This window comes from Cupressus sempervirens, chromosome 10, assembly GCF_028749045.1.
Source record: "Cupressus sempervirens isolate cs-2001-9-10 chromosome 10, ASM2874904v1, whole genome shotgun sequence".
NCBI classification, from domain to species: domain Eukaryota; kingdom Viridiplantae; phylum Streptophyta; class Pinopsida; order Cupressales; family Cupressaceae; genus Cupressus; species Cupressus sempervirens.
The window spans coordinates 693,203,344-693,217,266 of record NC_143127.1 but is presented as its reverse complement, the minus strand read 5'-3'; the positions used below and the strand labels follow the sequence as shown (position 1 = coordinate 693,217,266).

General features: G+C 34.1%; 1 protein-coding gene across 1 annotated transcript in view; it reads left to right on the top strand.

Annotated features, from left to right (window-relative positions):
• LOC149535735 (uncharacterized) overlaps positions 1 to 13,923 on the top strand; it is an 83,457-nt gene that overhangs the window by 54,656 nt on the left and 14,878 nt on the right. Inside the window, exons 2-3 of the mRNA XM_089804592.1 lie at positions 1,696 to 1,773; positions 2,032 to 2,208. Coding sequence (XP_089660718.1) covers positions 1,702 to 1,773; positions 2,032 to 2,208 — 249 coding nt within the window. The 5' untranslated portion in view covers positions 1,696 to 1,701. The remainder of the gene's footprint in view (positions 1 to 1,695; positions 1,774 to 2,031; positions 2,209 to 13,923) is intronic.

Sequence of the window (13,923 nt, the reverse complement as noted above, 5' to 3'; positions counted from 1 at the left end):
TGTTAGATAGGAATACCATAAAATTAGAATACATTTGCACTGCAGATTAGACAACAAATATTCTTACTAAACATCTCTCTCGAGTGAAGATAGATCACTTCAGGAAAAGACTTGGTATGGTTGAATTGTAATACATTTGTATTCTTTAATTATTAATAATTTTGAATTAAAAATTATTATTGTCTGGGTATTGACTATTATGGGCTTCACCATTTGTATACATTATTTAAGAGTTGATGATCTCTGAGATAATGAACACTTGTATAAAAGAGATTATGAGAGATGATGATCTCTTAGATAATGTGTTGAACAGTAGAGAACTACTATCAGATCTAGATGAGTTTAAGATGGTATTGTGATGTAGACATTTCTATATCTATGAGTCACAACTTGGATAAATGAAGAATTTAATCATTCTCCGGAATTTATCCTATGTTCTTGCAGATCTTAACTCAGGATCATGTTGTGATATAGGCCTGCTAGTACCTATGAGTCACAACTTGGATAAAGGAAGAATTTAATCATTCTCCAGATTTTATCTTGTATATTGCATTCTATGCAATACTATTATCACAAGTATAAGTGATAAGTCATATCATAGGTAATATGACAGAATCATGTGTTCAATGATATCACATGCATAGATTTAGATAGATAGAGTATCAATCTATGCTTATTCATCTTAGTTGATGATGCTAGATATGTTATCTCTTAGTATGATTATCAAGTTAAGAGGGAGTGTTAATTCTGTAACTATGAAATCATTCTGATCTGATTCTACAGATCCTACAGATCTGAGATTGCATGAAATCCCTTAGAAATAAAGCCTATAAATAATTGTCTTTTTTTTTGGAGTTATTGGTGTCTCCTTTGGGCAACATAGTTTAAAGGCTAACCAATCATTTTTGGTTAGTTTAGATATTAACATATGTCTCCTTGATTAGACACCAATTATAAGAGAGCAATTAAGGACCGACCTAGAAGAGTCATGTCCTTTGTAAGGACATGCATCTTGGGTGCAGTATAAACATAAGGTGTGAGGATAGAGAACACACAAGATACATTAAAGTCTGCTTCTCTTCATTACTGCCTTGTACGATTTTCTGCAGTGGGAAACTTTACACAGTGGAAAGCCAGAAGGATTGGGCACTGAATTAAGTGGTTAAAGAGTGAAGTAGAAATTCTTGCCACTGGATAACTTCTTTATTGAGTAAGTTTTTTTGAAGACAAGATTAAAGCTTTAATTACTTTTTTATTAGGTGTACAGCAAGAAAATTGACACGGATATACGGTTTTTAAGATATTTCTATGAATGCTAATCTCAGATGCTTTTCTATCATAAAATCTCTTGGTGGAACTAAGAAGTGTACAAAAAAATGATTTTTGTTTCTCTTGAATATTTAGTTTGTGATTAGGCTGTAAACCCCCAAAAGAAGATTTTTAAGGTCTTTGCTGTACTTTATCTGTTTCAAATTGATTCAACTCAAAAATTAGCAATCTATCATGGTTGAGGTAAGTTTGCTGTGAATATTGCCACTGCATAGTAAGTTTAGACACCTTATGAGTTCTATTGCTGTTCCAGAATGCTCCCATTTATAGGTATTGCTGATTTCGATTACATAAATATGATGTTTATCTTCATTCAATTTAATTTCTATTCATTTGACATACTGACATTAATTGGCATTAGGACAGATTCAAATGATGATGTTAAAAAAAAATGGAGCTAAAGCTCAAGAAACAACTATATCCCCTGCAGAGAAGGAAGCAAAGGTACTTAAGATGTCCTAAAATATTTATTGTGTTGGACATTGCATTCAGTTGATTGTAGCCACCTTGCAGTCACTATTGTTGAACCTAACTATTCACATGATATTTGGGTTCTCTTTTTTGTGGATCAAGTGGCCTTAGGGACCATTAGCCAAGTTGGATATCTGAAATCTGTGTTGATGATATATATTTTTGTGCAGTAGACAATGTTAGAAACTATTAGAGTCCCTAATCTAAATTTGAAATATTATGACACTGCAGATAAGAGAGGTACGGGCATTAATAGGACCCATGTCAGGTAAATTGTTTCTTTTTTGTTCGGATGATTTACTTTCACGATACTTGAGGGCACGCAATTGGAGTGTTAAAAAGGCAGTTAAAATGTTGAAAGACACTATTAAATGGAGACTGGAGTACAAACCAGATGAAATTCGATGGGTAATATTCCTGTATTCTTTTGGAATGCATTTTTTAGTCTTATTCCCCTTGTTAGTATGTAGCCATGGTGCCCTTTTAATAAGGTATCTGGTTTATGTTCTGGAAATATTTCTGATAAAACAATTTTTTTTACTTGAAAATGACTAAAATATATAACAGACACAATCTTTCCACAGTTCATGTGAATGATTGAGAGTGCTTCTGGAAATAACTATGTTTTTAAACTTCCTTTTCCTATTTATGCTAAGCTCCTTTTTTTATGCATTGTTTCCTTTACAGTATAGGAGTCTTCCCTAGTGACCCTTAGTTAATTATGTTGCGTAAAAATACCTATAATGTTATTACCCCAGTTAGACTTTTTTGCTTTTATTTTATATTAAGTTCCTTGTTTAATGGACAGTTTCATTTGTGAGCATTAAACTGTTTTCTAGTGACCCTTGGGTGATTATATAGTGTCTTTGGGAATTTAGATTTTGATTGAAACTCAATCATAGATAAAGATCATCTATTTGCTAATTTTGCTTTTGGAGAAAATTTATTCAAAATGTTCAGGGACTCATTCCAGTTTGTCTATTTACAAAAAATATGTTGCAAAGCTATTGAAAACATCAGCGTTGCTAGTTTTTTCCTTATAAATCTTATCAACTATATAAAATAGAGTTGAAAGAGAGCAATATATATGAATTCATGTCCTTCATTCTAGGCTAGGCACTTTCCACATGGCCCATGCTAGAACTGGGGATGAGAGGATGCACTGAGAATGCTTTTCTGGGATTTCCTTTGAGATCCTTCTTGACATTCTATAGTTTTCCTCTTGGAATTGTTTTCTTCACATTCTATATTTTTCCTTGTAGGAGATTTCTTCCAACAAATTTTTAATGAGCCATTGTTTTCCAAGGTGTAGATTTCAACATGGATATAATTTTGGATACTTTACAAATAAGTGACACTCAACTATATAAAATAGAGGTGAAACATGACAGTATATGTGAATCCATTCAACCTTTCATTTTAGGCTAGACTCTTTCCACATGGCCCATGCTAGAACTGGCAATGAGAGGATGCATGTAAGAATGTTTTTCTAGAATTCTCTTTGAGATCCTTCTTCACATTCTTTGGTTTTCTAGAAGCATTTAAAAAAAAAATTTCTTGGCTGACATCATGATTTAGTGTGCTGTGATGGATTGAGGCGTGTTTATTGATGTTGTTGCATGTTCGAGGATGAAGAAATGAATCGTTGCCATGTCTTAGCCGACATTCAATGGATTGTATTGGGTGTTTAGGTTGAGGCCCACCTTGCTTATCTTCACAAGGTTGATGAATTGTATAAATAAATGTAATCATTTGTGATTGTGAAGGTGTGCATGTGAGAGAGGATGATGTATTTGTTGTTGTTTTGTATCTTTACTCGGATAAATTATATATATATATATATATATATATATATATATATATATATATATATATATATATATATATATATATATATATATATATATATATATATATATTTATAATATATAATATATAACTAAGAAATTTCAATTGCGTTAATGAATAGACATGTCCCATCAAGGGACATGTCTATTCTCTCACTCTCTTATAAATTTAAGAGGTGGCTGCAATTGGAAAACACATACCTATACAGGCAGTGGTATTACATTTGGAATGATCCTTTTCTCTTTAACATGAAATAAGAGCAGGTTGCAAATGTCATCTATATCAAACAGAGGCATAATTACTCGAAGGTGGAACACTGAAACACTTTTGGAGAGAGATATTAGATAAATGTTTGCCAGACAACCATGTTGGAGGAATTACATTTCACCAACGTTATTAATAGGCATTATTCCCTTAGTAGCCGACTTGTTGTCTGGAGCAGTGGTCAAAGGATTATAAGTTGTAATAGTTATTAATGCTATTTTATAGATGGCTTGGGAAATCAACACAAACTTAGGCTTCCTCCAGCAGCTTCAGATTCAGCAATAAACACCATTCCCAATATCTTCTGGTGACAGCTTCTCTTATTAACTTTCTGAAGTTCCATACTCCAATGTGCTTGGTTTGTGATATGTATAAGTTGCTCCATTGATCGTCCCATATAGTTTGTTTTAGGCCATTTGATGATTTCTTCATTCATCCTGTGACTCATAGGTGCAAAAAACATCATTGCAACATGTTTGTTGCTATATAATTCCCGTCCATCAAATGGAATAAGTCACTGTTATTCATCATAACAAGAAGCAGCGATGAATAGTTAAAAGTTCTCATAAAAGAAATTTGTATTATAAGAAGCAGAAGAGTCAAAGTATTAATCAGCTCAGTTAAAGTAAAGAAATATGTTAGAGACAAAAAAAAAAGGAAACCAATAGGAAGACATGTTATCAGCAGCGTCAGGCCACACGATTTTAAATAAGATCGGGATAATGGCATGTGGATGAGGAATTTCATTTTTGTACTCTCCATATTTCAAGGAAGGCATAAAAATCAGCTACTGGTAGCATGATTAATACAGAACCGCCAGCAAAGAGGGAGTTTAGTAAAAAATCAACACACAGGTTGATAAGAAGCGCAAGAAGATTGCCAACATGGAAGGTAACATAGTTACCAAACGAGAAGATATCCCCACGGTTAAGATAAAGGATATTACGACAACTTGAGGATAGTGAGTCCATGTCATCGAGCAAAGATGATTGAGCAAGACGTGGAAAGAAGACTCCCTTCTTATTTTAAGAGGAGATGGACAAAATACGTAATTGAGGAGTGATTAAGGGTTGGGGCACTGATCAGATTAAAAGGTAGGTATATGAGAGGTATATTATTTAAGGTTCTCCTTTTACATTTCAAATATTTTACTTAAATTTCTTTTATATACATGGTAAGTATATATGCAAACTCATAAGGAATGTATTTCTTCTATATGTAAAAGAAATAAGAATTTTGAGGAGAATATGTATGCAGAATATTGGAATGATTCTATTTTAGTCCCCCTTCTAATTTTTAATATATACTATAAGAGCTATTTGCTTGATCTTTTCCTTTGAGAATGTTCTTGTAGGAAGAGGGAGACATTTCATTAGAGGCAACCTTGAAATAGAGGGAGCAGATAGAGGATATGATTCAGTCAACCTCTGATGATCTCGATCATATTGATTCAGAGGGAGTAAACCATGGTCTGATGGATTCTCCAGCGATCGATAAATTATAGTAGTTAAAAGGATTGTGATTCATGAATATACCTCGTGATTATGTGATTTTAATGGGCTTACCCCCTGTGTACATTGTCATGCCCAAAATACGAGGGCAAAAACACACAATTTTTTTTTTTAAATGTTAATAATAAATAGGTACACTAAGGTTGAAGAGTTGAATACGAAATTTCCAGAATTAGATTCACTACATTACTCTTAAGTTTGTAATCATGAGGATTGAATTTGATCATTAAATTTGAACTTTAATTATTAAAATGATATCGACATTAGTTACGTTACTACATAATTATACTTAATTTAAATTGCTTTAATTAGAATCTAATTTTAACAATTACTAACCAATTCTCGATTAAAACCAACTTTTTTAAAAGAAAACATACAAGATCATAGTTAACACTAAGCACACTGAAACTTTTGCATAATTAAAATACTAACTAAAATTTAAACTAAACTAACTTTAATTTAAAAGAAAACGTTTACAAAACTAAACAAAATTACATTTAAATATATATTTAGAACACTAACTAAATTAACTTAACTAACCTAAACTAATCTAAATATTTCAGAGAACATAAGAAATAGAAAAGAACTTATAATTTAATATAACATTGCGCTAACCATAATTTAAAACAAAACTATTATAATTGACAAAATATTTTAAAATATATTAAACTAACTAACTTACACTAAATTTTAAACTACCTTAAAAACTAAACTAAACACTATATACTAACAACTTAAAACTTTATCTAACTAACTTTACCCTATACTAAACTACTAAACATAACTCAACCATAACTCACCTACCACTAACCCCTACACTCTACCCTACACCCTACAACATTCAAAAGAGCAAGGACTGGCGCGCTGCCCAAGTGCTGACTGGGCGCACCATGGGCCAGCGCGCCTACCTATAAGGTATAGGCAATCCCCAAGGTGGTGACTAGGGTGAAAGGCTTGCTTTGCAAAATAACAATTTTTTTATTATGCCATCCCATCCATGCAATGAGATCAGCGCGCCAAGTTGAAGGAAAAAGGGGATGGGTGATGTCACCCCATCATAATAATATTGACTTGCTTTAAAATTCTTTCAAGCCCATACAAAGAGCTGCACCAAGAAGGGGGAATGGGAGTAGAATTTAAGACAAAGTTTTATAGGTAGATTTAGGATATTTAGGATATTAAGTTAGATAGTTATTAATTTATACATTTTCATGTTATTATATGTATATATTACTTTTTAATATCTAATTTTAAATTTAAGAATATCTTCAGGAATATTCTCTATTGCAATATAACATTAAATCTCAAGCCCATACAAAATCCAGAGGGCTTTTGCTCTAGGAATGTAAATTTTTTTTTGTGTCATATTTTTCTAAGTGTTGAAAATTAAAAAATAAAACAAAAGCATAAAGATACATTTTTTTAAGTATGACTACCAATTTTACCCATTAATCAAAGAAGGATAAATGCATTTTTTTTTTTGTTATTGAATTTTGCTAACACCTAGTTAAGTCAAGAATTGAATAACTTCTTAAAAAAAAACAACATTTCAAGATTGATTTTTTTGGTTTACAATAATCACAAAACTGAACCTTCATTCATAACATAATTTTCGTTTTCAACATATAAGAAAACTTGAAATTTTGCCTAATTGAATCATCATCATTTCACCTTATTTTTGATGTGCATACATATAACCGAAAGATACCAAAAATCTCATGAGAAGCAATAATACTCAATCACCATTTTATTGGGAAACCTGATTCAAAGGCTCATCCGGGAAAGAACCAGGAAGAAAACTCGGCGTCGTTGCCATTACAACAAAGTTTTGAAATACAATTTACATAGGATTCCAATCCTAAAATTACAACAATCCAAATAAGTTTCCTTCATGGCCCTTATCAAGGGATCCATATCATTTTCTGCAATACATTGCTAAGATCGTGGAGAGAACATAATCTGATCAGGTGTCAAACAAGCATGACCAAGAGACAAAATCAAACATGCATATTCATACTAGGTTTTCACAACAGGATTCACAATGAATCAAAACTAGGGAAAGGTGGATTTTTCCAACAGGAGATGTTAGACACAACACCAAAATAGATGCCCAATCGGGGCTATAAATCAAGAACTTCCGTTCTTCCATTTTAACATGCCAAACTCATATGAGGTTTGTGCTAATAGGTAGGGGCCCATAACACCCTACCCTCTCTCCCTCTTCTCATCCTAAGAATAGACTCTACACTTGTTGGAGTCCAACTAAAAAGACCTTTCTCGAAATTGGCCACTTCTGCCCTATCCAAGGGTGAGTAATGCCAAAACACCCATACAAGAAAATTTTGAAAATTCAAACAAGAACATGAAAGAAAAGCATTCAAAAAACATGGTTTCAATCCTTCCCAACATACCCAACATACATACAAGCATCCAAATAATAACACAATAGCATAAGCATGAAACAAGCATGAAAAATCTGAACAAGGGAGATGAAGAACTCCTATCTTCACAAAGAGGTAATGGTAAATGAACAATTTGAGAAGCGCTTTTCCTTCCTTGCCTTCAATCTTCCAAGACTCCTCTTTAAAAGTAGAGATTGGGTAACAACCAAAACTGCTCCAAGAAGGGCCTCTAAATAAGATCCAAATTCAACCACCAAAAAGGGCAATAACTTCCCCCACTCACCTACAAATCTAGAAGTTTCTAACTCAACCAAACCTAAGGTTAACCACTAAGTGGAGTTGAGGTTATGCAACTCATGGTAACCACTTTCAATTTTCGCACAAAGGCAAAAATAGACTTTTTGAGTGACCTCAAAAGTCAATAAAAGGGGTTTAGGGGTTGGAAAATGCCCCCAACCCATACCCATACCCCTTGGGTATAAAGATTTCATGATTTAAAGCCTTAGGAATTGATTTGGAACCAAACAAAAGCTAGGAAATATTTAGGACCATCTAACAACTCTAAAAATGTAGATTAAGCACTAATCCGGATTAAGAGTAACTAAACTCGTTTAAGAACAAATTAGCAAATAAGACACTAATTGAATACGACTTAAGTCCAAAGGTTACACAGATAACCCTAACTAGCTTGCTGGAATGCATATGCAAATTCACGAGTGTCAATTGACACTATTAGAACACAGTTACAAACATTAACATTTACTGATCACGGAAAGATACATTCATACATCTCACAATATAATTTAGTTACGAACAACAAGGTTTCCGCAATTAGCACATAGGGATTAGTTCCGTTCTTCTGTCGGGTTTCTTGGCTAAAATATCCTGCACACTCATTGCACACATCAGTAGTCCCATAAAATCACATGCACATATGTATATATGTATCAGGGATTCGCATAAATTGAAACATACATCTTAAAATCAATCAGGGTTTCTTTCGTCCTACTCATATCCTTAATCATTAAAATTCCATAATCAATGTGTTAATCTTGCATTTTACTTATTTCATCAACATACATATTCATAAAACATTAAATAACGAACTCAATATATTTGAAAGTAAACATCACACAACATGAAATAATATAATATGTTCAAAGCATCAGATAATGTCTCGACATCTCGAGTCGTGAGTATCAAAATAGTAATAATGTATCACTATGCTACGATAGGTCGGGGCGAGGCCTCACATACATCATGCAGAAGTGATGACTTCCAAATGATTTTACTTGCATTTGCAGAAGTTATTGAAAGGTGACGATCTTACAATAACTTAATTTTCTATCATGATGGATACCTTACAATGTCTATGCAGATCATGATAGATTATGCTTTGTATAGTGGATGTTTATGTGGTAAGCATTATGGGAATGTGTATGCACATACCCATTAAACATTTTTTTGAGTACATGGTTAATTTTATGCATATTGGTATTCTGAAAAGGCCATTACACAGAGTACTTGGTGAATATCACACATCTTGATGTTTTGGAAGGCCATTACTCACAGAGTACTTGGTGAATATCACGTGACTTGATTTTCTAGAAGGCCATCACTCATAGTATTTGGTGAATATTTCGCATCTCAACATTCTGGAAGGCAATTACTCAAAGAGTATTTGGTGAATATCATTGATATTCTGAGAGGCCTATACTCATGATATAAGATGTGATATCAATCATTTTTGAGTAATTAGTGAATATCATGTATTTTGGGAGACCAATACTCATGATATCAGATGTGATATCAAACCTTATTTGCGTATTTGGTGAATAATGTATGTTGATTTTTTGGAAGACCAATACTCTTGATATCAAATGTGATATCAAAATGTTGAATATCTTATGACCAAAGATATTCGCATATTACATTGAGTTAAGATGTGGTCATGTGTTTATCCTCCTTAGCTAAGAGGGAGTGTTGATGTTTTGTAGCTTTACTTAGATAAATTACATCAAGATATGTGTGTGTGTGTGTGTGTATAAACTTATATATATACATATATAATATTTATATTAAAAGATATTATTTTTTTATGATAGATAATATATAACTAAGAGATTTTAATTATATTAATGAACATACATGTCCCATGAAGGGACATGTCCATTCTCTCACTCTTTTTTAAATATAAGAGGTGGCTGCAATTGAAAAACACATACCTATACAGGCAGTACTATTACATTTGCAACAATCCTTTGCTCTTTAACCGTATTGATGTATGTGCGAGATGGATGAGTGGAATTTGTAAATGAGGCAGAGATCTATTGTATTTCACTGGAATTGACCTGGCATGAGGAAGATGCTATTAGAAAGTTCATGAATTGTGGATTGTTGTTAACATAAATCTATAAGGTAGTAGGCCTTACCTCATTTTCTTTAAGTAGTTAGCACTAGGCAGTGTGCTAGATTGTAATATTCCAAACAGGGTATAGTGCTTCTAACAGGGTACATCATCTTGTGGGTGCTATCCCCACTGTATTTTTTACTCTAAAAGGGTTTCCTCGTCAAAATCTTGCTGTTATGTGTTCATGTGATGTTGTGGATCGTTGCTTGCATGGCCAAGTACTAGATCTATGATTTAAGGTTTTTTTTCTGCAAGTTCGTTTAAGTTTAAGAAGTTAGGACACAATTGATTTATCCCCCTTCTCAATTGTTTAGTGCTATCTTGTTTCCATTAATCAATTCCTCTATGGGAAGCCTTACAACTTGAGGTGATCAAGGATGGAAATTTTGTAGGATAGCCTGAGATTTGAAGGCACTAACTATTCAATAGCAAAGGACGAATGAAGACTCACTTGAGATGCATTGGAGAAGACTATTGGAATATCACTGAGAAAGCATACAATCCTCCTACAGATCTTGCTACTGCTACTGTTGACAAGAAGAAGAAGTTTGGATATAACATCAGAGCTAAGGAAGCATTGTTGAGTGCCTTAGCTGATCTAGAGTAGTAGAGTACACAGATTCCATGGAATTGGAACATGAGGTATGGACAAAGTTGCACCCCTTACACAAAGGAGATGCCCATGCTAAGCAAGCAAGTTGCAGACTATTAAAGTGAGGTATGAGTCACTGGAGATGAGAAAAGATGAGAACATTGCTTCTTAAATTCACAAGGTGAATGGGCTTGTTTGTAGAATCAGATGTGCTGGTGGAACATTGGAAGAAAATGAGATTGTTTCTAAACTGCTGAGATCCTTGCCTCCCGCTTACAAACACAGGGTTGCTGCTATTGAAGAGAGCAGGACTGCGATTGATGTAACAAGAGATACATTGGTTGGTAAGCTATTTGCCTTTGAGATGAGTGAATTTGGTGATTCCCTTCCTAAAACTAAGACTGCATTCAAAGCTACTATTTCTAACTTTCTAAGGACAAGCAGAGATATGACCTTGGAGATAGATCATCAAAGTATGTTTCAAGGGATTCTAAGGAGATAGAAGAGCTTGAGGAAGAAAAGAGGAAGCTTCAAGAACTTGAAACCTTGATTGCTAGCATACTACCTAAAGGTGCTGGTAAGTATGAAGGAACCTTACCTTTGAAATGGTTTTATTCGTAACAAGATCATTTTGCATTATGATGTCTAGAAAGAGTTTATAGAGCCAAGCCTAGAAGATATGAACACAGAATTAGAATGAATGTTATTATGCTGCTGATGGTGTGATTGATGAAGAATCTGAGAAAGATGATGAATTTGGATTCATTACTATCAAAGAAGATCCAATTCCTACTGTGAATCTGGAAAGAGTTTTGGTTGCATATGTTGAAGAATGACATCAATGGGTTATTGACAGTGATTGTTCACATTATATGACTGGAGACAAACAAATTTGTAAGCTTGGAAAGGTATGATGGCGGTGTAGTCAGATTTGGAGATGACACTCCTTGTCTGATCTGTGGTAGAGGATCCTTTGCCCTCAATGGTAAGAACGATACTGATGATGTTTTATATGTTCAAGGTTTGAAGCACAATCTTTTGAGTGCTGGGCAATTAGTTGATAAGGGATATCATTTTCAATTCAAGAATGGCAATTGCAAAACGATGGAGAGTTCAGGAAATGAGATTGCATCAGGTGCTAAGACTAAAGGAAATGTTTTTTATTTGAATAGTGCTGAAAGGTGTTTGATTGCTCAAATTGATGGTAGTTGGTTATGTCATGTGAACTCTGATAACATTGTACAGATAAGTGTCACTAAGGCATTGAGAGATCTACCTAAATTGTCCTATCAATGCTACGTGTTACAATGTTAGATGGGTAAGCAAACTAGATCTAGTTTCAAGAGAAAAACATTTTTCATCAAATTGGTTGTTAGATCTCGTGCATACTGATTATGTGGTCCATCTAGAACTAGAAGTTATTATGGAGAGACGTGGTTGATCTAGGACTAAATCTTATCTTCTCTCCCTTTCTCTAACATATGGATCGTCAAAATCCAACCAATCACAAATCTTCGCTTCGTTATTTTCTCCAACATTAATTTTAAGTCTTTTCTCTCATTGTTGTAGGACTCTTCCACACCTGTTCTTATTTCATGAGCTTCTCGTAGACTCTTGCTGCTTCACCTTCTTTTCCACAACTCTCACTATGATCCTCTACCCAACAAGATCTTGGATGATGCACCTCTCCAAGAACTCTTATATCCACTTTCTCTCAGAGGAAGAGGTCTGTACACCTTCTACCTAGTTTCATCTCTATTGGAGGACAACCAACATGATCAATTATTTCTCATAGCATCTTTACCCTTCACTATTTCCCACCCTTTGGTCCTAGCAAAAAATTGCCTCCTCTGAACAACTCTGCCTACACACTAAGGAACACCAGCTTTAATACCAATCGATGGGGACAAATTCCCCAATCCCAAGAAGTCTAAAGAACTTTGTCTACAAGGCAATATGAACTGAAATAACATGATATGTACTTTGTAGAAACGCATCCTCAACGAAAAAAAATCTTCCAAACTCATACCAAATTGATAGAGCAATATAATGGTAATTTCATTAGCATTGCAAGTACAAACTATTGAAACTAAAGTATCTTGAAAGGTTAGTTTGCTATTGTAGTGACAACACATTTACAAGAACAACATTGTCTTCGCTCTATTTGTTCTCAAATGATGGCCTTCTCTCTGCCAACCCAACTCAAATGAGTGACCCTCTACCTCTAACCAACACTCTCCTTGTTTGTATGTCAAGCATTCTCATCAGTCCTTGCTTCCTCAATACTCATCTGCTATTTCTTTGTCGACTATGCCGTTCTCTCTATTTTTGTAGATTTTTCCAAACTCCCTATTCTAAATGGAATTTTCTTCTTTGCATTGGGTGATGCCCGTTCCCACGACTTCCTCTTTGCTCGTTGACGCCCCAAACTCTCTTGCGAAGCAGCTCAATCTTCTCCCCATTTCTCCTCCGCCCTCCTATTGCTTTCATTCACCTTTCACATTCTTGGAGAAAAAGGTTTCGATGATTTCTTTAAGTAGTTTCCAACAGGTTTATTTTGTGCATTATCTTCCGACTTTACATTCCATGAGATGACATTCCTTGTGCGCTGTCTACATTTCCACATATTGTAACTATTTCCTTCTAGAAGAGGGAGGAGATCATGCCAATTGGACACGTAGTTGAGGACATATTAGATAGAAAAGTATGTTAACATTAAGGTCCATGTCATGATCCACAAGGTACCAAAGCTAAAATCAACAAAACGATTGGTTAAGAGAATCCATGTATGAATTGAAGCTTTGCCTAAATTGAAACAAATTAAATGGAAATTGGCCTTTTTTTGGTTGATGTCAATCACCAATTCACTTGGGATGCTCTTGCATACACGAACATAGAAAATAATATATTTTTGGTGATGTAGGATTGCTTGTGAGCCTAGATGCTCTTGCATCGCTTATAGAGGATGGAAGCCACTTTGTCTGATCTTTGTGCATGTTTGTGGGGCCTTGTGAACACCATTTTTTAAGATACATTTGTTGAGGGAAGGTAGAAGATCATCAAGTTACGTTTATAATCCTATAATTCTTTTAATTT